This window comes from Arctopsyche grandis, chromosome 13, assembly GCF_051622035.1.
Source record: "Arctopsyche grandis isolate Sample6627 chromosome 13, ASM5162203v2, whole genome shotgun sequence".
In the NCBI taxonomy this organism is placed as follows: domain Eukaryota; kingdom Metazoa; phylum Arthropoda; class Insecta; order Trichoptera; family Hydropsychidae; genus Arctopsyche; species Arctopsyche grandis.
Genome location: NC_135367.1, coordinates 23,602,758 through 23,623,575, shown reverse-complemented (window position 1 = coordinate 23,623,575; position 20,818 = coordinate 23,602,758). Strand labels below are relative to the sequence as shown.

The 20,818-nt window shown below is 33.0% G+C and overlaps 1 protein-coding gene and 3 non-coding genes across 7 annotated transcripts; all 4 read left to right on the top strand.

Moving 5' to 3' along the window:
- Positions 1–117: 117 nt before the first annotated feature.
- Positions 118–14,470, top strand: LOC143921552 (senecionine N-oxygenase-like). 4 transcript variants are annotated; one of them, XM_077444899.1, is made up of 9 exons: positions 118–184; positions 481–614; positions 9,791–9,998; positions 11,705–11,843; positions 11,920–12,091; positions 12,164–12,439; positions 12,549–12,712; positions 12,788–12,937; positions 14,045–14,470. In XM_077444899.1, exons 2-9 carry the CDS (start codon positions 608–610, stop codon positions 14,393–14,395), a joined length of 1,467 nt encoding a protein of 488 aa, XP_077301025.1. In that variant the 5' UTR covers positions 118–184; positions 481–607; the 3' UTR covers positions 14,396–14,470. The 4 variants fall into 4 exon arrangements, with proteins under 4 accessions (XP_077301025.1, XP_077301023.1, XP_077301024.1 ...); XM_077444897.1 differs by lacking the exon at positions 118–184 and adding an exon at positions 5,837–6,048 and having other exon boundaries at positions 473–614; positions 14,045–14,469; XM_077444896.1 differs by lacking the exons at positions 118–184; positions 481–614 and adding exons at positions 3,735–3,968; positions 5,837–6,048 and having other exon boundaries at positions 14,045–14,469.
- A 5,780-nt stretch (positions 14,471–20,250) lies between these two features.
- LOC143921826 (5S ribosomal RNA) lies at positions 20,251–20,369 on the top strand. Its single transcript, XR_013261498.1, has one exon. It is a non-coding gene; the product is annotated as a 5S ribosomal RNA (ribosomal RNA).
- A 79-nt stretch (positions 20,370–20,448) lies between these two features.
- LOC143921824 (5S ribosomal RNA) lies at positions 20,449–20,567 on the top strand. Its single transcript, XR_013261496.1, has one exon. It is a non-coding gene; the product is annotated as a 5S ribosomal RNA (ribosomal RNA).
- A 79-nt stretch (positions 20,568–20,646) lies between these two features.
- LOC143921837 (5S ribosomal RNA) lies at positions 20,647–20,765 on the top strand. Its single transcript, XR_013261509.1, has one exon. It is a non-coding gene; the product is annotated as a 5S ribosomal RNA (ribosomal RNA).
- Positions 20,766–20,818: the final 53 nt, after the last annotated feature.

The following is a 20,818-nucleotide window of genomic DNA, read 5'->3' as shown; positions in this document are numbered from 1 at the left end:
GTAGATTTTCATGGCACGTCACTGGCACATAATATGTATGTACTTTCTACTTGCAGTTTATCAAAATATCTGTGATAATTGATAACTATAGCAATTACATAATTTAATGAAGTTTTCAGTTTTGTAATACCTACAGCTATTCTTCAACTTACGACAGAGATATGTACGTTCTTGCACCTCGGTCGTAAGTCAAATTTAATATAAAACGTCCAAATATTAATTTAAAAATGTGCACATTCACTAATATCTCGACGTATGCGCCATTTAATTTCTCCCTAAAGGCAGTGGCTGTAGGTAACGGCAGGCCATTATTTAATAGTGATTTTTTAAAAATAGTTTTCTGAAAATCGTTGGTTTTTTTAGGTCGTAAGTTCGAATAGTCGTAAATCGAGGACTATCTGTATATGCATTCAAATTATTATTGCATTATATAAAAACAATAAATTCCCCGTTGAAATCTTTATTTTGATTTACCCACAGCTGGTGTTTGGTTTAAAGATAACGTACAATTGAGTGTGTGCAATGTAACGTAAACAAGATGTTAGTGATTCTCAGTTCGTCGTTGGGAAATTCATTCGATTAAATATTTATATTGGAAAAGACTTCAATGCAGAGTAAGTGTATGTTATTTTTTGAAATCATAGGTTAAGCATATTCTTATTAAAACTGAAAATCTTTTGTAAATGCTTTTTTCTTCTGACAGATATATTTTGAGGTTAAATGGAGATTTGGTCTAAAACACATAATTTCTCATTCTTTACTAAAAAGTCAAGAGTTGACTGTATTGTTTCAGGAGATTGTATAAATTAATAAAATCGGCTTAAGTTTTAAATATCTATTGAAAAAGTGTGTTGAATAAATTAAACACTAGGTTAATTTCAGCATGGATACCCAGTTAATGACTGTGCTTATTGGAGACGAGAAGGGAAAAAGATGCCAAGCAACTTCTTCACTGTTTTTTTTTTTTAATATTTGTAAAAAATAAATAATGTAAGTCACGAATAGTATTAGCCTATTTGAATTGTAGAACGAGTTTTTTGAGAACAAGTTGAGATTTTGTGCAAATAATTGGAAATGAGATTGTTCGTTTATATTTTGCATTAGCACACGATGTTTATGTTAATAAAGTGCGAAAAGCAAACAGTGCGATTATATTCCCAGTCAATGTCGTCCCTACTAATGATTATATTCGAGGGAATACCCGGTATAATGCGTCAGAAGTTTTCTGATTCCTTGTGGTGACCATACTATATATGTACATATGTATTTTGAGTTTTGTGCTAATTAGAATAAATGGTTAATTCATTCTCTATTGTATTCCTTATTGTCATGTATATAATTAAAATGATGATTGGATAGAACATTATATTGACAGTACATAGATAACCAATCATATACGCAACGTTTTGTGTATATGATTGGTTATCGATTTTTTTCTTTTTTCGGTTTGATTTAGATCAATTATCCAGTAGCAATGTCTAACTTCGGTTTTTTTTTACTAATTGAATATTTTTGGTATATTTGATGTTCTGATCCTTTTTAGTCTGTAGCTATCCATCTGCTCCCCTAGTAGGTCGGTCGCCAGCCTATTCGGTGTTTAATTAGCCCTTCCATGTACTGAGAGGTTCTTTTGGCGATTTCTGCCTTGAAAGTTTCTATTTTTATGTCCTTTTTAATTTCTTTGTTTGGAACGAATCATGGGGCGTTTACCAGCATTCTTAGGACTTTGGACTGGAATTGTTCTAGGATGTTTATATTCGAGTGTGAGGCAGTACCCCATATCTGTAATCCATATTGGCTTCAGTACTGTCTTTTATGTGAGTAATTTTGAGCAGGGACCAATCAGTCAATATAGTTTTCTTAGTTGGATACCGAGCTGCTTGCTTTTGTTCCAAACATGTTCCTTACACGTAAGTCTTCGGTCAAAATGAATTCCTAAATATTTAGTTGACTCCTTTTGTAGGATTTGTCTTCCGTTCAGTTCTACTACTGGACAAGTTTCCTTTCTTAATGCAAATATCAGGTGAGTCGATTTTGATTCATTGGTTCTTATTCGCCATTTATTTATGACCATGCTATGTATTTTAATTTTTGCGCTAATTAAAATAAATGGTTAATTCATTCTCTATTGTATTCCTTACTGTAATGTATACAATTAAAATTATGATTTTCATAGAACATTATATTGAGAGTATATAGATAACCAATCTTTTACAAAACGTTTTGTGTATATGATTGGATATCAAGAAAAGAAAATAATAAAGAAGAATGCATGTAACTTTGATTTTAAATTCAATGTTCTCGTATATTTAAAGAATAAAGAGATCAATTAGATAATTAGTTACTTCGAAAGAGAATACATTTAATGAAAGTACATATCATCTGTTTGCATCCCACTCTGTACTATACATATATCTGGACCTTAATTTTTAGATGTGTCTGTCAAGTTTGACAAATACAAACTTAGTATTGGAAAGTACTTGAAAAGTATCATATTTTTAGTCCTATTATAGTGTGAGATAGCTCATAATGTCAGATTCTTCAGACTATTGTGGATCACTTTTCACTGATTTTTTCGCTATTGGATAAATCCATTTTCACACTCAAAAAGTTCCGCAAGTCCTCTTGGCCTCTGGCGTAAACAAAACTTACACAAAAACCATCATAACTAAAATTTTCATTACTCCCAAAACCATTGTTCTCGTCATGTCAATACGAATTAATCGATAAACAAAATTTTAATCAAATTTATATGTATACTATTTGTAATACATATAAATTTGATTAAAATTTATATGTATACATACAAATAGTATCAAATATAACAAAGAACAAGGTAAACTGAAAGATCGGAGTATTTTTTAAAAATATTTTCAACACTGTCCAAATACGTGTGTCTTGCACGTGAGGGTCGTACAATATGTAACGACGAAATTTCCAATCTATGGTAGGATAGGACTAAAATAGTCATTTTAGTCCTATACATTTTTTTAGTCCTATGTCATTCAATGTAAAATGTAAATATGTCAAGTGACATATGTACATATTTGAGCAAATGGAACAATATGACATGTTTGCATTTCTTACATTAAGGTCCAGATTTAGAGTTTTAGATAAAAGAAAACGCGCAAGGAATTTGCCAAGGAAAATGCTAAAATAATTGTTTAAGGAAAATGTTGAAAAATTCCTCAAGGAAAGTGCATAGATTTAGGTCGTGTATGATTAGTTAAATTTAATAAGTTGACGAAATTTTAATTTATTAGTAAAGCGGATTTTAATTTCAGACTTGTTTTTTTAGAAAACTTAATCTATGTAGCGTATGTTATTTATTTTGGTTATTATTATATTATTCAAATTTATGAATTTCATATATTACTGAGATCAAATCAAACACCTGTAAATCCTCAAAAAAAAAAAATGAAATTCCACGATAAAATTAATCTCGTATTTACGTTTAACTGGTATGATAATCATATCAGTAATAACAGTCTTGAACTACTGAATATCTAATTGGTTTTCCTTTTCCCGAAAAGTTTGACAGATCATTTTATAATGTAATGACGCTACGGCATCCTGCATTGACGTATTCTCGATTCGCAGAAAGAATGATTCAGTCCACCCAATGTGTATATTTATATTTAATGTTACAAAAAATAAAGTAAAAATGAGATTTTAATAAATGAACCAATAAAAAAACTTGTTTTGCAAGACCAGACGATGCTAAGAAACTTAACAGTGTAATTGATAGTAGCGCATGCATGGTCACCCCGGCAAAACTTTTTGGCAGTGTTTTTTTACCATCTAAAATCAAACCCGTTCTCGGTTCTTGAGCCCATTGATGATGATGATGATCTGTGACGCGTGCTGTTATCGGTCTTATTAATGATTTTTGAACAGAAAATTTTTACTGTCCTGTCTGTCGGTTCCGTGGACGGACGTCTCCTCGTTCTGTTCGGACCTGTATTTTTGTAAGTCAGATACAAGTTTATTATATATATTTATAATATAAATATATTTCCCAAAATGTATGTTTTAGAATGCAGTGGTTTAGGATGCAAATTATTTCAAAATTTTTGTGAAATATGATATTAATGTACGAATTAAAAAAAATATATATCCCACTATTTGCACAATATATATTATATGTGATTTCAAACGTCGTATATATTTAATTGATTTTTTTAATCCGGAAAATAATGCAATTGGTCGTTTGCATTTAATTTACATTTTTAGTTTCGTTAATTTTATAGTAAATTTTTGTTTAGTTTCGCTTTTTTTTTAAATATACATAAATCAGTATTTTATTTTGTCTAGCGAACATATATTTAAGATTCTAAAGAATTTTTTTTGGATTTAATTTAAAATTATTTATTTTGTAATATAAAACGAGAAAAAATATGCTAAAAGTTTTTACTTGTTTATCAATCAATTTGAAACCTGGAAAAATAATAACGCTTACATTTTTAAAATTTGGCTTTTTATTATAGTATGTACTTATTATAAATTCACAAAAAATTAATAAAATTTGAAACGCTTTTCATATGTATTCATTGTCTACTATTTCTATTTCAAAGTATCTATTATTTTTATAGTACATATTTAAGTATTATTTCTGGCACATTTTGTGTAGACATCTGGGTTCCAAATATATGTACATATATACATACATATGTATATATAGGGTTTGATTTTTTTCCCAAACTTTCGATAGATGTAAAGTTAAGTACACAAATGTGAAAAGATAAAGAGTTCTTTCGATATAAAAATATTTTATTATCATATTGGGTCATGACGATATAATAGATAAGCGGGAAGCATCCGGGAACCCAATTTTTTATATATGTACATCGTATTTTTCAGTTAAAATCTGATTTTAATACACGATAAGTTTCAAAACCAATAAATAGTTAAAAGTTTAAAAAATTCTTTAAATTGAAGATTACTAAATATATTAAGTAATTTTCGTTTTTTTTTATTCAGTAATACGTTTCTATGAAACTGTAAAATTAACGAGTATATGAAATTGTTTGAATAAAGCAGAAACTCATCTTTAAGATGTGTGCTGTACAAATATAATATCATATTTTTTCCGGAGAAACGTGTACTTCGAAAATAGTTCCATGAACTTAAGATTGTGCAATTGCTATATTCGTATGTAGAACGGTTGAAGCAATTCTGATTTGTGGTGGTGGTAAATGAAGATTAAAGTAAGACAAAGTCAAGCCATTAATGTCTGTTAATAGTTTAAACGCCTTTCTATTCAGTCTACATATGCAGTTCGACCATTTTTGGCTCATATAAATCTAGACTAATGTGGCATCAAATAAATCTTTTAAAGCTCAGTAAAATGAATTTAAAAATATCTCTTTCTAAATAATTAAAATTATCGCAGTAAATGTTCAAAACTATTTGAGTATCTTCTTCTCGATTGATTAATGTTGGTTGTTAAATTTTATTCAATAAGCATACTAATAAAGAGGCGAATTGATTTTAAGTTTTTTTGAATCTAGCATCTACATATGTAAAACTTTTAACGTGAAATCATTGACCTTTTTGACGATTTAATTTTCAAATCGGCCTTGAGTTAAACCATTAAAGTCTTAACCGACCACATTATTCAAAATGTAAATTAACTCACAGCTAGTTTAAAATTTCGATAATATGCTAATAGACTATTTTTATTATAGGAAGTAGGGACATACAATGAACTATTACGGCATGTCTTTGATTTATTATATTGACAACTACGCCACTGAAATTCTGAGCATACATATTTGTACATATATCTGATTAACGTCATAAATATCACAAAATTTCATGAATATTTTCTTTTCAGTAATGTTAACAACCAGCCGGATATGAATTTGATTTAATTCACACATCTGCTTGATTCGACTCCTATTACTTGCACAAATTTCTTTTCACCATAAGTTTTTTGAAATAATCTCGTTAAGATGATTTCTAGGAATAGTAGTCGAATCATATTGATGTTTTCTTTTGTGGCGTTATCTATTTTGTCATCGCATACTGTGCACCCAACCCATAAAGGTAAGCAATTTTTTTTGTAATAAAACCAATGCAGTCAACTATTGAAAGTTTAGTGAAGATTTACCATGTTGTACAATGGGCGGAATAATGGACGGAAGGTGGACAAAAGAAGTGCTTGAATGGTACCCGAGAGAATGCAAAAGGGTAAAATGAAGACCACAGGGAAGATTAGGGAAATGTGTGGGGTGAGATGGATGAGAGTTGCGCGAAACAGAGACGACTGGAAGCGCGTTGGAGAGGCCTTCATCCAGAAGTGGATGGTGAGCGGCTGTAGATGATGATGATGATGATATCTAAAGAATCTCTAGGGTCAGTTTTGTTTTACTAAATAGCGTTTGTTGTCTTTTTTAAGTATACATATGTCAATATAAAAGTATGCATATGTACTTTTAAAAAGTAGGGCATCGACAACGGTTTGTGCAAACATTTTGCAATACGTGTATGACCTTCTATCTTCACTTTAAGTGACACAATATACTTTTAAGTGAATCGACAAATACTTTATGTAAAATTTTCCTCATTGCACTTGGTTGAGATTCAAGTATTTGCTTTACTTAAGGATAAAACCCTAAATAAGTTAAATATGATGTTTGAGTAAAGTATTTACTTTCATATAACAAAAGGGGTTTATGAATAATAAAAATTTAATAAATTTTACACTACCTATAGTTTATGGTTAAATGATTACCCAAGTATGCTTGGCTTGGAACAATTTTGATTGATTGAAGTCTTGATTTTTTAAAGGTATTACATTCAATTTATTGCGCGCCGCAGAAATGATTCTACAATTGGCAATTTATTTATGTTGGTTTTGAACTACTTACATATGCATCATATGTTATGTTATATGTATATATGTTAATTGACCTTAATTTATACGAGTCAATTTTGCGTATATTGATCGATTTTGATGTTATATATTTATGTATATCGCGTCTCTGAAAAGACCACGGCTTAGATAAATTGAATTGATAATAGAATTTTGTTCTTAGTTTCATATTCTATCAAAACAAACTTTTATAAATAGCGTCACATCTTTTTGGCCATAAATGTACAATTTTTTTCCAAAACCACCCGTTGGAATGTCTTTGAGCAAAAAACATTAAGAAAATTTAATCTTAATGAAGTAATTTTGAAAGACTATCATTTTTATTACACGGCTATTTTATGTTTCACTTCGCTAATGATTCAGGCGAAATTTCAACATTCTTCCAATTCCTACATTGTTCACCGATAGAAATTTAAATCGATTCTGATAGTTCTATGGTGAAAAATAATCGTAATAACTAGTCACCGGAGCCTGAGGGGGCCGTGTATTGTTCAAAGGTTGTAAATGCATTGTTATAGGTTTGCCGAACAATGGCACTGTGACTATCCTACCTCTAGTAATAACTAGTGCTTTTTCCAGGAAACAGGGTAAACTACAAAGCTAGAGAGCATAAAAAAAGTTCATCATAAAAATGAACAAAGCACGGCGAAAAATGAAACATAAACTGCGCAAAGTTGGTCCGCTCTTTAGTAATAACACGTCTCAGATTGCGAAATTTTTGGAGATCTTGGCGTTTAGTGGTCATTAGTAGAGGTAGGACCGGAAGTGTGCTTTTTCCAGGAAACAGGGCGTTTTGGGTTAATTTTCCAGGAAACAGGGCAAACTGCAAAGCTAGAGTGCAAAAAAAAGGTTCATCATAAAAATGAACAATGCACGGCGAACAATGAACAAAGAACCGCGCAAACTTGGTCCGCTCTTTAGTCATTAGTAAAGAGCGGACCCAGAGTGCGCCGTTCACTGTTCAATTGTTGTAAATGCATTGTTAAAGGTTCGCCGAACCTTTTTTTTTTGGACTCTAGCTTTGTAAATAGAGCCAAACCGCCCCGATTCCTGGAAAAAGCACGGTCTCTATCCGCGCTCTAGTCATTAGCCTTATATATTTGACTTTCCGGCACCCACTCGTGTTGTCAGATTTTAATTGTTTAAGCGCCTATAACTTTATCTTTTTCACACTATATCTTATATGATATTAATTCCCTTTAGTTTATTGCAAATTTTAAAATGCTCGGCTGATTAACCGGATCTTGTAGACACATCGACACGATATATTGAAACCATAAGGGGAAGGTGCTCTTTTATTTATTATTTCAAATATGAAATATTCTCACTTGACCGTTCCTTTGTGCCGAGGTGTCTACCGTTCAAACGAAGTGTAAATTTAACGAGATACGGGGTTAGAACTTCAAACCTAACGAACTCAACGCTCGAACAACTTTGTCCGACCGCAATTTGACCGAAACAAACGTGCCATGTTTGTGATGGTACACGAAAAAAAACGTTCAGTAAGTTGTTTTGATTTAAAATAAGTATTGCAATCATGCACAAATAAATCGCTTTTACGTTCGCTTTTCCGGCCACGTGTGCGGGTCGTTTTGATTGGACGTGTAGACGACACTATGATTGGTCGAATTTGAATTTAATTAATAGTAAAATTAAAATTTTAAATGTTGCGCGATTGTGATTGGTTGAATCTCATTAGCACGAAACGGCTACTCGGATAAACTTGACATTGATCGTAACACTGAAATACTTGACCTTTATCAACAAAATATATTCGTAAAGAAAATACGACGAAATGGATACACTGATTCATATCTTTAATATATTGATATTTTTGTAGTTCTAATAAATGTAATACAAAACATGTTCGTAACGTGCTTTGTCGTCTTGCATGTACAAATTTACTACGAAAACGAAACAAACTCTCAATTATGCTGGCATTACAATTTAATTGAAATATTGAAAATTATTCGAACGTGTAAATATGAATACAATGGATGGAATAAAAAAATATTTGTAGTTGAAGACTGATTGTACGAAACGAGTTTTATTGCAAATTTTGACCTGAATCAACTGCCAATGCAAGTTTTTTGATCCGTCCACTCTAACGCCAACGGTCTTTTTATTTTAATTTATTCCAATTATATCTAACTGCTGAAAAAGTTGCTCTTAAAGTAGGTTTTATACCTATATATCTTTCTATATACATACATCTTTTATATAAATAGGTTTTTTACACAGCTTTCACTATACATACATACATATATGAGAATACCTATGTTTGTATATAAGAATGGTCTTAATGATGTAAGAAATTTGTTTTATTTTATTGGTATTCTAGTCGCATCGTCTTTTTTTTCTTCCCTTTTTATTTTATTTTATTTTTATAATTATTATTTATTCGCAAGACATTCCTTCCTAAACTCTTAATTTTGCCATTTTGCGAGGTTTGGACATCGATAGAGATTTCAATTGTGTCCGCTAATTCGATAGTGATGAGTAATAAACATGTTTAAAAATTTAAAAATTTTGGAGTCGGTGACAGCTAACCCTTTGCCATTATCCTGTAGCCTTATATGTTCGACTTTCCGCCCCCCACTCGTTTCGCCAGATTTTAATTTTATCTTTTTCATGTTATATTTTATTCAGATAAAGAGTAAATATTACAAAAACATTTACTCGATGAAACTTTGTATATTTCACATGATAATTTAAAATAAAGAAATATTGCGATTTGAGGCTAGAACATTCCAATAAGAGACCGCTTTACTTTACGCACATACATACATATGTAAATATGTAAAACCTTGAAAATCTTAAGGTGTCGTCATTTATTTACTAAGGTTTCTTCCCTATTGCGGCTATTGAACTTAAATGAATCAAGGTGTGTAGTGACTCTGAACTTTTTTGAAGGTTGTAGAGATAGAACGCGAATTGCCGTGATTGGAGCTGGTGTCGGAGGTTTGGCCTCCTTGCACCACATCACTTCAGAACTTCCAGGAGCAGATGTGGTCGCCTTTGACATCAACTCGGACATTGGAGGCACATGGATATACAACGACAACGTTGGGGTGGACGAATATGGTATTCCTTTGATGTCCAGCATGTACAAAAACCTCAGGTCGGTATCGCATATTCCAGGTAGATATGTATACATATGTACAGCAGATCGATAATTTCCCATTATTATCCCTCGCGTCGTATGAGATACCTCAATCATCTTTTCTTCTTTGTTCATTTCTTTTAGAGTGCGTTATTACTTTATTTTATTTAGAGGTATATTTGACGGGGTGCTTAGTATTGTATTTTTTTGCTCAGGTGCTTAACCTTTCAAGGAAAAAACCAAATTTCTTCATTTTTATTTTTAGACGATCTCACATTTGCTTGTATTGCTGATACCAGGTCTTTCATATTAACATATGACCATTCATTGTAATACAATTATTATAGTAATCAATCACTTTTATGATATTTTTTGATTATTTTCGTTTGCCTTAAATGAGTTGTTTGCTAATTTGGTTAGGGTTGAAAATTTGAGTACTTATTGGGGATTACATTACCGGCTTACCATCAAATCTTTAAAATTTTGCATTATTTTATCGCGAATTAAGTACATATACAGGCATCAGTGCTGGTTTTAGGGGGGGGGGGCTGAGTCGGGCGGCGCCGGAGGGCGCCAAATAAGTTAGGGCGCCGCTCGATGCGCCAAAGGCGCTTTAAAATTAAAATTAGAGCGCCAAAAGCCATACGAAATTTTAGATTAGAGCGCCAAAGGCGAATTTTTTTTCTAAGGATATTTAGAAAAAAATGCCCGAGGGCGCCATTGGGTGTAAAGCCGGCATTGGCAGGCATACTATTTCATTAAAAATCGATGCAAATGGCATATTGTGAATTAGGTAGTCTGGAATTTGGTTATTTTGAATATTAAACGATTAGAAAAGGATGTATGCATGGCAGTGAAAACATATATTTGTATTTTGTTATAGGTCAAGTTTTGTTCAGTGGTAACATAGTGATAGTAATAACATAGTGATAGTAAACTTTTGCAGCACTACTGATGCGTTTGTAAAAGTGGCTACACTGATGCACGCTTGAGAGTGGCAACACAGACCAACCAAGTCGCAATAAATGCGATCAGATGGTTGTTTCAATTATGATTATTTATTATTACAAATGTATTTATACGACATTATTTATTTGAGATTTATTTAAAAAATTTTACGGTTCAATACATAGATTAGATTAGATTAGATACATAGATTAGTAGAGTAAGAAAAAATAAGACAGCTGGGGGTGTTTTTCACAGGGGGTGCTCATGTATAATGCCCTCCCTGAGTGTATCCGGTCTGCTAAGACCATGGATGCATGATTGCGAGGTGCGAAGAGACACCTCTTTGAGGGACAGTACATATAAGTTAACTATAAATTTTAGAGTTAAGTAATTGAGATGTATTTTTAAATTAGCTTGATAGCTGAGATAATATATAAATAAATAAATAAATTAACATTTTTAGGGAAATTAACCACATATGTATGTACATATAGGATTTTTTTTTTATTAACTGTTATAAACCGGTAAGGCGGTACTAGCAGGAATTATTTATCGTTTACCGGTAAATGTAATTTGATGGTAGACTTAAATCCCTAGTAGGTACTAATATAGTGTATTTTTCCACAATTCCAAATTGCTGGTAATTAAATACAAGTCGATGTAGAAGCATTTGTTCCTTATAGATTTTTCTTAATTTTGCCTTCATGAGATGAAAAACAATAAATTTGGTTAACGTTTTGATAAAGATTTTTCTTATTTGTGGATTTAATTTGCAGAACAAATCTCCCCAAAAATGTCATGGAATTTCCAGACTTTCCAATACCCAGTTACTATAAAACATTCATGAAACACGAAGAATTTTTAACTTATTTGCGAAGTTACGGCACACATTTCGAACTTCATAAATATATCAAAGTTTGTATAAAAGTGTACACTTAATATTACCCAGTCATTATAAGACAAAAATCAAAAATAACGTTTTATTTTTCAGTTTAGACACCTGGTAACATTGGTGAAATTTGAAGACGAAAAATGGTTAGTAACTTACGAGAACTTGGATACCAAACACCAGACCACGGAAATTTTCGACTATGTATTCGTAGCCAACGGTCACTATAGTGAGTTCGTCATACCAGAATACAAAGGGTTGGATGTTTTCAAAGGTACACATTTAAATACTGGGTTTTTCATGATTGGTTGATTCTAGACGCATTCATTTTCAATCAATTTTATAGGAACCCAGGAGCACAGTCATAATTACAGAACTCCAGACCGTTACAGGAACAGAACTGTGCTTGTGATAGGATCTGGACCGTCAGGTATGGACATATCAGTAGACGTGGCCAAAGTAAGCAAAAAGCTTATTATCAGTCACCACAATTCAGAACCGATCAAAAGTCCGTTCCCATCACATTATGAACAAAGACCAGACGTGAAAGAGTTCACTGAAAACTCTGTCATCTTCGAAGATGGCACCAGCGAAGTTATCGATGACATTTTGTACTGTACAGGTAAAAGTTTGGACCCATAATCACTAATCTGATTTTTTTTTAATTCTACACACTTACGGATTCCCGATATCAATGCAATATTTATTTTATTTCATATAAAATTTTGCAGGTTACGCTTATTATTGCCCATTCTTGGACAACAGTTGTGGTATGAAGATCCAGAGGATTTATATGTATCCATTGTACCGCCATGTTGTGAACGTGCAGCATCCTTCTATGTTCTTCATAGGTGTTCCTCAACTGTGTTGCGCCGTGCCAATGATGGACATGCAGGTCTGTAGATTGAGATATATTGAGATGTATTTGTGATTTTTAAATTGAGATATATATTTGTGGTTCTCATTTTAGGCGAGGTATGCAGTTGCAGCCATTTCAGGAAAATTCAAGCTGCCATCAAAGGCAGACATGATCAGACATATGGATAACGATTATAAAGGAAAACAGAAAAATTCGTATAAACTAGCTCGTATTGCTACTCACACTTTGGGAGGCCATGAGGTATACAAACATACGCACATATCGCATTCTTAGAGCACAAAGATGAATAGTCCATTGGCTAAATTTATTTAGTAATACAGTTTTTATTATACCCCACTGATTCTTTGACGATTCAACGTATAAATGTCTATTCATACTATCCAGTAGTTCACGGCTACAGTACAGCACTGCAGCTCACGTTAAGGACAGTTTATATTCATACTATCCAGCACCACACGATTTCGCCATATTCAGTTAAGTTTTGGCTGAGTGCAAGGCAAAATATGCAATTTTGCTTGCGTAGTATCGTCGAGTAAAATTGGACGTTTCCGAAAATATTTATATGCGCATGCGCACTTTTGTTTGTACGCGTGCACTCGCTACTATGACGTCACGTCATGCGTGAATATTTCCACAGTGACCAAAGAAAACCGATTTTGCTTGATACGCTACGGTGACATGTACTGCTGTATAGTATGAATAGATTTTGTCGGCTGTTACTTGATGTTACGTCTACGCCACGTTAGATATGAATATGTCCGTACAAAATGTAGCAAAGAATACTTTTCGTACTGCTGGTTACGTGCAGTTGCTGGTACGTGCTGTGCTAGTATGAGTAGACATTAAAAGTTATAAATAATGATTAAAATTTCATATCAGGTTTCAATTTTTTTTAAACACTAGTAGAAAATAAAAGTCAAAGAGATTTACAATTGAAATATAGTTAACTAAAGTACGATTGTAAAGATTTGTCATTTTTATATTCAATTCCCCTGATTTTTTGCCATATTTAAAACCTCACGTTTTTTAATTATATATATATATATATATATATATATATATATATATATATATATATATATATATATATATATATATATATATATATATATATATATATATATATATGTATGTAGAAATATCATCACTGTGTTCTAAGGACGCGATATTTTATTTTAGTCATGAACCTGAATTTTTAATGCGAAGAATTATTTTCGCACAAAATCCTTGAAAATATCATGCGTACTGCGTACGACTTCTGAGAATACTCAGATTTCAAATTCGAAACGTATCGAATGTTCGGCAGATGGAGTCTTCCAGGTTTAATGATTCGATTTTTATTTGCAGGCCGTGTATTACAGTGAAATGAGTGAGGAGAGCGGTATAAAGGCCCTGCCGCCGGTGTTTTGCGCGATTCGCTACAGCACGATGGAAACGAAGAGCAATCTTTACACGTATAGAAACTATAATTACGAAATCGTCGACGATGAACATTTTATTAGGGTTTATGGCAACGGTACCACAGACGAAAGGAAGACCATTCATGACAGTAAAATATGCCAAAAAGTGATCAAAAACAAGAAAAAGGAAGAATCATCGTCAACGACCAAAGAGGACATCGTTAAAAATTTGACGGATAACTTCGTGAATAATAGTCTAATTAATAATATCAAAAACAATTCAACATTGAGTGGATAGTTATATGTAATTTTACATATAGATACATATGTACGTGTGTATAATATGATGCAATAAACCTTTTTTCATGTGATGAACTTGTTTTGTATCGGAGGGGTGCTGGTGAATGATTTTCATTGAAACATTCGCAGTGTGACACGTATTAATATTGTCCACGCAGAATGCTTTTAGCTATTAGCCTGGTTAATAAACGAGAGGATACCAACCTTTTTCTTAGGATTCATTCCAAGTTTTATGACTGTGTAATCATGATGAAAATTTTATATCGCGTATATAACTTAAATTTTAAAAATATACATACAATCTTCTATTTTTTTTATATTAAAATAAACTGAAACTTTACTTACTTTTAAATATCGAAGTTTCAAATCCTTGGTTTGTGTTTCAAATCAAATATATCAGTATAGCTATATAGTTTATAAACAACTACATAGCTATACTGAAATAAATAGTGATTAAATGTAAAAATGATTTTCATAATTTAAAATGCCGATTACTGCCACCATGTAATTACTAGACACCGGATAGTCACAGTGCTTTTTCTAGGAATCGGGGCGCCTTAGTTCTATGTATTTACAAAGCTAGAGTAAAAAAAAAAACATTCGGCGAACCTTTAACATTGCAATGAACAATACACAGCACCCTCTGGGTCCGTTTTTTTCAAGACGGCACCTTTTGTTATCCGGCCTTTAGTAATTACATTATACTTTAATTATTATTTTAGTTTTTTTTTAATTATTTAAAATTAAAATTTTTCCACGATGCCAATCCGGGTTTTGCCCCAAGGTGACACCGATGGCCAAATTAGTACAAATGTACTTTATATGATAACATCTTAGCTTATATATATATATATATATATATAATATAATAATAACTTGGTTAATAATTTGGAAATGGATCTCAGAAGCTTGATATTCGAATCTATCGTATATAATAATTGTCTAATGCGTGCGTGCGTGCGTGTTAAGTGCGTATTGATGTTCGCTAACACGCTCCGTAATTTTTTCTCCCCTTGGAATCGTATATCGTGGAAAGAGACGCGGCATAGTTTGGGCTTTGCGCATGCGCGATCGATGCAATGTACTCATCGATGCGATCGGCCGACAAAGACAATTTTTTTTTTTAATATTTATTAAATTTTAAATTATTAATTCCGTTGATCCGAATTGCGATATTTTACCGAGAGCACAATTATGTGCATACGGGCCACTAGTTTTAAATAAAAGTAAATGCGCAGGAATGACACCATTCGATGTATATTATATTAGACTGATTCAATAAATTTAGAATGGTATTGTAATAGTATTTTGTATTTTTTACATGTGAAAAAACTATCACAGCTATCTTTATTTATTTTACGATTTTGCAATAGTAACATTACAGATTAGTTCCAAGTGGTTATTATGTCTAAACAGACAAAAAATTACAATAATAAGAAAATAAAACAAAAAATTAACACGAGTGTAAACAATCAAATTCAGGTTAATCAAATTAAACAAATTAAAGAATTGCCCAACTAGATCACCATATTTTGAGTAAAACAAATCCAGGTTAATAGAAATCTGGTTAAGGAGCTTGATGACCCTTGCAACAGGCGACGAAACAATCAAATTGGTGAGTGCCTTGGGAGAAGAGAACAAAGTGCGGCATCTAATGTACCCGAGTTGGCTGCGAACAATAAAGTTAGATTCTGTAAGTATTTGCGGATTGCTCACCAAACCAACCAGTAACTTAAAGAATGCAGGTAGGTAATACAAATAGGTATATGTACCAGTATAATATAAGCGATTTAAAAAAAATCACCAAAATAACTATGGTTAGTATTTGGTATAAGTTAAAACGAAAAGGTTGGGTTTCAATGATAAATCGGCGAATGGAATTCGACCAGGGATGTAGGGGGCTTTATTGCACCCCTGTCCCCAGTAATGGCCATTTTCCCGCCTTGCTGGGTGGAATGTAGTCATACATACCGTATATAATATAATATAATACACGTGTGAGGTATGCTGTGAGATGAGAAATCATTCATACATTACAATATGTCCGAAACAAGAATGTTTTCGATGATCAAACGCTATGAAAAGACACCAGTGTGCTTAATTTGATGGCATCAGAAAGTATTGTATGCATTATATGTATGTACATTCGAATACGTGTTTACGTTTAATATTATAGATACGTTTCGAGTATCTGTATAATATTTGCTCGGGCTATAAATGTCTCGAGAATCGCACAAAGTAAATATACATTTTGTTTTCGATGGGAAAATTGATATTATTTATTGACGAGTCGAAGATAAAATGCCCCTAATGTCGAAAATGCACTGTTCCCCCCCTCCTTTGGGAATATACCGAGCGTATTGAATTTAAAAGTGAGGGTTGAACGGTATTTTAATTTAATATGAATTTAATAACATATTATACATAAAATGTATTGAAATCCAGAATCTTGATTGTTTTGATTAAACGGTCAGTTTATTTTGACAGTTGGTTCATAATTTGATATGTGAAGTTCCATTGTGCTCACACTGAAATGATTTTTGATTTTATAATTTTATATAACGAACATTTTTATGAAGTATTTTCTGACCAAACTGATCAACTGATCGATTTGTTACTAATCAACTGTAAAAAAATAGTTTCCATACCGAATTATGACAAATGTTGAGATATGAAGCTCCGATAGTTTAAGTTCATAGTTTTATTCTATTCATCACTATGATTGTTTAAATTATAGTATTTATAAAAAAACGGGCGCGATTTGTGTATGTGTGTATGTCGGTATGTGCCGGACCGTGGACACACAGCCAATCAGAATCAAGTGGTCGAGGAGACGCGGAGAAGTGGGGGGGAAGATGTGGAGCGTCATGTGACATCAGGCCGAGTGACGACAGGCATGTGCAACGTCAGGCCGAGCGACGGATGACACATACACACAACCATGAAAACACACACACACATTCATTCATCATTTCGAATGGGTGAACGACGCATTAATATGCGTGCGCTTATAAATAACTTTACACTATATTTATATATATAACATATAAGTTTATTTTAATTCGTGTATCAATTCCTTTCTGAAGTCACCCGTTGAAATCAACGGACACAACACTAGTTAAAAATAAAACCAGAAGCATAACTCAGTGGTAGGCGCATAATACTAACATCTGAGGGGTCATGAGTTCGAGACCTGAACCGGTGTTGCTGGCCAGATTACGGATTTATGTGAATCCGGGTCAATCGTTTCCTTTCAGAGTTTTCCAATTTATCTGATTTCATTATTAAAACGGTTCCTAAAAAATTGGCCTTATTTGAATTTAATTTCAAATTTATAATAATATTATATACAGTACATATGTACAAATTTGACCATAAATGTCGCCTTGGGGTAACCCGTAAAGGCATCATGGTAAGTATATCTAATATATAATTTCGAAAGAGACAATGTAAATATGTATGTTTATAAGTAACTTTGGTTGGGAATAGTAAACAAGTCAAAATTTCTATGACGATAAGTCGATTTTATTTTTTCGATTCAAATAAATTTAATAAAAAAACAAATTAATATTTACTATTAGATATTTATATTACAAATACTGAGCGAAACCGGGTAAAACAACTAGTTATATATATTTAAAAAAATATCGAAGAGCATATGACAATTTTTTTAGTCATATAAAAAATCTCTTGGATTATGTTTTGTAGTGTCAACTGTAATATTATATTTTTATTACATAGGTGTTGCTTTTATGTAGGTTCACATATGGTAAGAATCAATGTTGTTCCATTAATCCTATTAAAAAAGTAATCTATTGATACTGTAAAGTAAATATTATGGGCTCGTCGACCACTGGCTTACCAGTGCTGATTACCTGATCATGCGTTTGCCTCAAAAAGGCATCAGCGTGTAAACGAGCCGTATACAACAACCAATAAGGTCTCACGACTCATCGACCAATGGGAGGACAGTACCCGATATGTATAAATACTACGCGGTTTTGGTCCGTGCATTCAATAAACTACTTCTACTACTACTACTATTACTGCATCTTCTTTCTTCTCTTTTCTACACGTCCACGCTACAATAAGAACCACATATTATATTAATAAATGAAAAATCTTAGAACCTACATACATACAATGTATTGTATTCTGATGAAAGTCTCAACGTTGCATTCGACAAAGGTTATTTTCCCCAAATTGATTCGTCGACTTGAGGCTTTATTGTGTCGATTTTCAGGTATTAAAGAATCGACGTCCGAAGTCCTTTGTCGTCCAGACATTTCTTTTGTCAGGTAAAGTCGTCTCGTACCGGGATTATCTTGAAGTACACGTACGAGTATAGGTAGCATTTGAGAAACGTCGTTGCAGTGGACAAGGGTAGACATTCGGCGATTATTTTAAGAACGAAAATGTTTGATCAACCCCCCTGTTTTATTTGCAGGGCTAATATTTCAGCCGGACAGGGATTAAAAGTTGGCTCCTTTGAAGAGAAAATTTAAATCGGTATTGGTCACTTTTCCGGGCTTGTAATATTGCATCGTGTGAGTATTTCCGGTGCGATCGTATGAAAATGACAGGAAACGACGGTGAAGTATTATAGAAAAGTAATATTTGAAGAGAGCGAGTGTGTGTGTGTGTGTGTGTGTGTGTGTGTGTGTGGAAAATCCTTTTAAGAATAACGCTGGTTTTCCCGAGAGATTTCAATTTTCCGGGACGTAATCGAAAAATACCGGCAACTTGAAGAGAAAATTCGAATTTTGTACGGAAATTCGCCATCACATTGTGTGCGACAGCACTTGTATGTATGTACATACATTGAAGGCGACACTAGGCGGCTTTGCGATGGCTTCGACCCCTTTCATTCTCTTCTCATGTACTATCGACGCTAAAATTTCACAAACAAAATCACAAGATTTTTTTAAGAATGCAGTTTTAGTTCAAGCATTTACTGCTTTATTTCTGGTAAACCGCTTAGTAATAAAATTAAGTGGTACAACAGAAAAACATTTACTAAAGAATTACAATGATATGACTAGAGTTTGATATTCTTATTCAGACGAGCGATTGAAACCATGATTCTGGCTCATGTTCTGGGAAGGTATATATTATGATAATGCTAATTTAAAAATTAGTTACTTGAAGACTATATATAATAATCGTACCATTTTAGCATAATACGTATGTATATTAAAATGTAAATTTGAAATAATAACAGTTTATAAGATAGCATGTACGTACATATATAATTAATATTATATAATTCTCAACGTATGGAATATTGAAGTAAACAAACTTAACATATTAGTATGAATATACCCATCTATTGCATTTCCTCAGGTGGTCAATTTAAGGGGGTCAAAATGTGAAATGAATTTTTATTATGTATAATATATGTATGTATTGTAGTGTCGTTCGTGTCGTTTGTCACCCAATTTTCCGTTTAAAACTGCTTATGATATTTTTATTGAGTGAGAGACGTCTGTCTATTCAGACAGTAAGGGCAGCCAGCTACTTCAAGGGGTTGTAACAACCCCTATCCCTCTTTTTTGTCACCTCCTACTATATTAGAAGTGTCATCATTCAGATAAAAATAAAGTTAGACTTGCACTTGCATTCAAAATAAATATTTAAAAATTTAAAACATCAATAAATTTAATTGTAAATAATCTTTGATTTACAAAAAGCGACATCTACCTAAGTTTGAAAGAAAAAATATATGGATTAAAAATGTGTGTTATACTAAAATGTATACAGATGTTTAATTTAACATTGGTTGTGTTGACTCGTATGAGTATTTGTATAACTTATGTTGAGTGGATGAAAGTGTGTATGCTTATGCGATCTGTTGCCAACGACCATACCACGTTGAATACACCGGTTCTCGTCCGATCACCGAAGTTAAGCAACATTGGGCGCGGTCAGTACTTGGATGGGTGACCGCTTGGGAACACCGCGTGCCGTTGGCCCTCCTTTCTTTTGCTCGTGCCATTTTTTGGCCCCGTGCGATTTTATTTCCTGAAATTCTCCATGCCTAGCGCGACCCTTGCCAACGACCATACCACGTTGAATACACCGGTTCTCGTCCGATCACCGAAGTTAAGCAACATTGGGCGCGGTCAGTACTTGGATGGGTGACCGCTTGGGAACACCGCGTGCCGTTGGCCCTCCTTTCTTTTGCTCGTGCCATTTTTTGGCCCCGTGCGATTTTATTTCCTGAAATTTTCCATGCCTAGCGCGACCCTTGCCAACGACCATACCACGTTGAATACACCGGTTCTCGTCCGATCACCGAAGTTAAGCAACATAGGGCGCGGTCAGTACTTGGATGGGTGACCGCTTGGGAACACCGCGTGCCGTTGGCCCTCTTTTCTTTTGCCCGTGCCATTTTTTGGCCCCGTGCGATTTTATTTCCTGA